A 1988-nucleotide genomic window follows, 5' to 3' on the forward strand; every position below is an offset into this window, starting at 1 on the left:
AATGAGAAAATAATCATCTTGAAAAGGAAAAAACTAATTATATAATTGTAAAATTGTAAAAAAAAATTAAATAAAAAATGTTTTTTTTCAAAAATAAAACATTTTTTTTTTTAAAAAAAAACAAGTAAATATGTTAAATGATTCAAATAAATATAATTAAAATTTAAACTAATAATTAATATTTTAAGAAATAAAAATTAAAGAAAGCATGATTTACAAAAATACATATAAACTAATTCAAAAATTAGATTAATCTAATAAAAATAACTTAAAAGTAATAATTTAAGCTAAATAATAGGAATAAGAAGCACTATTAAAAGACATGAAGAAATTATTATATTAACTTCATAAATATAAATCTTTGTATTATTAAACTTTAAATTAGGTTAATGATATTATTTATAATCAATAATAAAATTCAAAACAATAAGTAGCTGAAAGTGAATTAATTAATTCATAATATAATTCAGTTAGTATAAATAATTCAAGTCAATATTATTAAACCAATAATGAAAAATAAAAAAATTATCTTTAAAAAAGCATGTAAATTTATTATTATAATTTTTAAACAAAAAATATATTTAATAATTAAAAAGTGATAATTGTTCTTAAAAAGTATAAAAAAATATAAATCAAGAATAGATATAAATTTAAATACTAAAAAATAATTAAAAATAAACATAAAAATCTCAAATATAAATAAAAAAATCTAACTTGGTACTTTTAAAAAATGTATAATAATTAATAAATAATCAACTAAAAAATTGAAATAAAAAAATTATTATTTATTCAAAATAATAATAATAAAATTAAATGAATAAAAAAAAAATAATAACAATATAAAAATTATATATAAAAAAAAATATTTATATATGTACAAACTAAATATTTATTTATAACCTATAAATATTTATTAATAAAAAAAATTCAATTATCAAAATATTTTTATTAACCGTTAGCATAAAACATAATCCCGTTTCCTTTTATTTCTCCATCAATAAAATCCCCTTAATATCTATCGCCATTATTATAATATAAAATACCTTTCCCAGTTCTTTTACTTTGAAAATGATCTCCTACATATTTATCTCCGTTTGCAAAATAAGTAGTCCCGAATTTTTCCCTTTTATTATTTTTATATTCTCCTTCATATCTATCACCATTAATAAAATGAAAAACACCTCTCCCATCTCTTTATCCATCCTTAATTTCCCCTTCATACCAATTCCCATTTTTAAAAAAAATCTTCCCTAACCCATTTCTTTTATCATTTACATATTGTCCTTCGTACCTATCACCATTCTTAAAAAAATAAATACCGAACCCATTTCTTTTATCATCTCTAAATTCTCCCTCATAAATATCTCCACTTTTAAATATTAACTTTCCTTTACCTTCCCTTTTATCATTTTTAAACTATCCTTCATATTTATCACCATTGGGAAATTCTATAAGCCCTATTCCATTTTTATTACCTTAATCATCTAAACTACCTTTATATGTAATACCATCTTTATATATTATTAATTATGTTTTATTATTTTAATCGTTTTTTAAAATAGATTTTTAATCAAAATCGTTTGTTTCATTTAAATGTGGTTATTTTTTTTTTTTTATTTTATTAAATAACATTTAGCCATTCCTGAACCCATTAATTTTAATATTATTATTTTATATATATTTTATAAAATAACTAAAATTTAAAAAATATAAAGTTGTTATTACATATTTTAATGTTGAGTTTATTATAATTTTTAAAGAAAAATAAATTTATTGAATTTATTAGAAAAAAAAAATATAAATAAAATGAAAATTATTTAATTAATATATATTATTATAGATATTTTTTTTTTTCATGTTTTAAAAAGATAATAATGATTTTTAAAGGCAGATAAATATTTCTTATTTTTAAAATATCATTTATATAATTAATTAATGAAAAAATATATTTTTTGCATTACTAAAATTTTATTAAATTATTTAAAAAT

General features: G+C 16.0%; 1 protein-coding gene across 1 annotated transcript, besides 3 other annotated features; it reads right to left on the bottom strand. All coding sequences in view use genetic code 6, as the record gives it.

Annotated features, from left to right (window-relative positions):
- Window positions 1–68: 68 nt before the first annotated feature.
- Window positions 69–121: a microsatellite.
- A 670-nt stretch (window positions 122–791) lies between these two features.
- Window positions 792–865: a microsatellite.
- Window positions 793–863: a microsatellite.
- A 62-nt stretch (window positions 866–927) lies between the features above and the next one.
- IMG5_197050 (phosphatidylinositol-4-phosphate 5-kinase, putative) lies at window positions 928–1652 on the bottom strand (the record flags this gene model as incomplete). The annotated part of the gene is made up of 2 exons (XM_004024205.1): window positions 928–1511; window positions 1631–1652. The coding sequence occupies 2 exons, from the start codon at window positions 1650–1652 to the stop codon at window positions 928–930; spliced, it is 606 nt and encodes a 201-aa protein (XP_004024254.1).
- Window positions 1653–1988: the final 336 nt, after the last annotated feature.

The sequence above is a fragment of the Ichthyophthirius multifiliis genome, assembly GCF_000220395.1.
Source record: "Ichthyophthirius multifiliis unplaced genomic scaffold scaff_1120509251402, whole genome shotgun sequence".
In the NCBI taxonomy this organism is placed as follows: Eukaryota; Ciliophora; class Oligohymenophorea; order Hymenostomatida; genus Ichthyophthirius; species Ichthyophthirius multifiliis.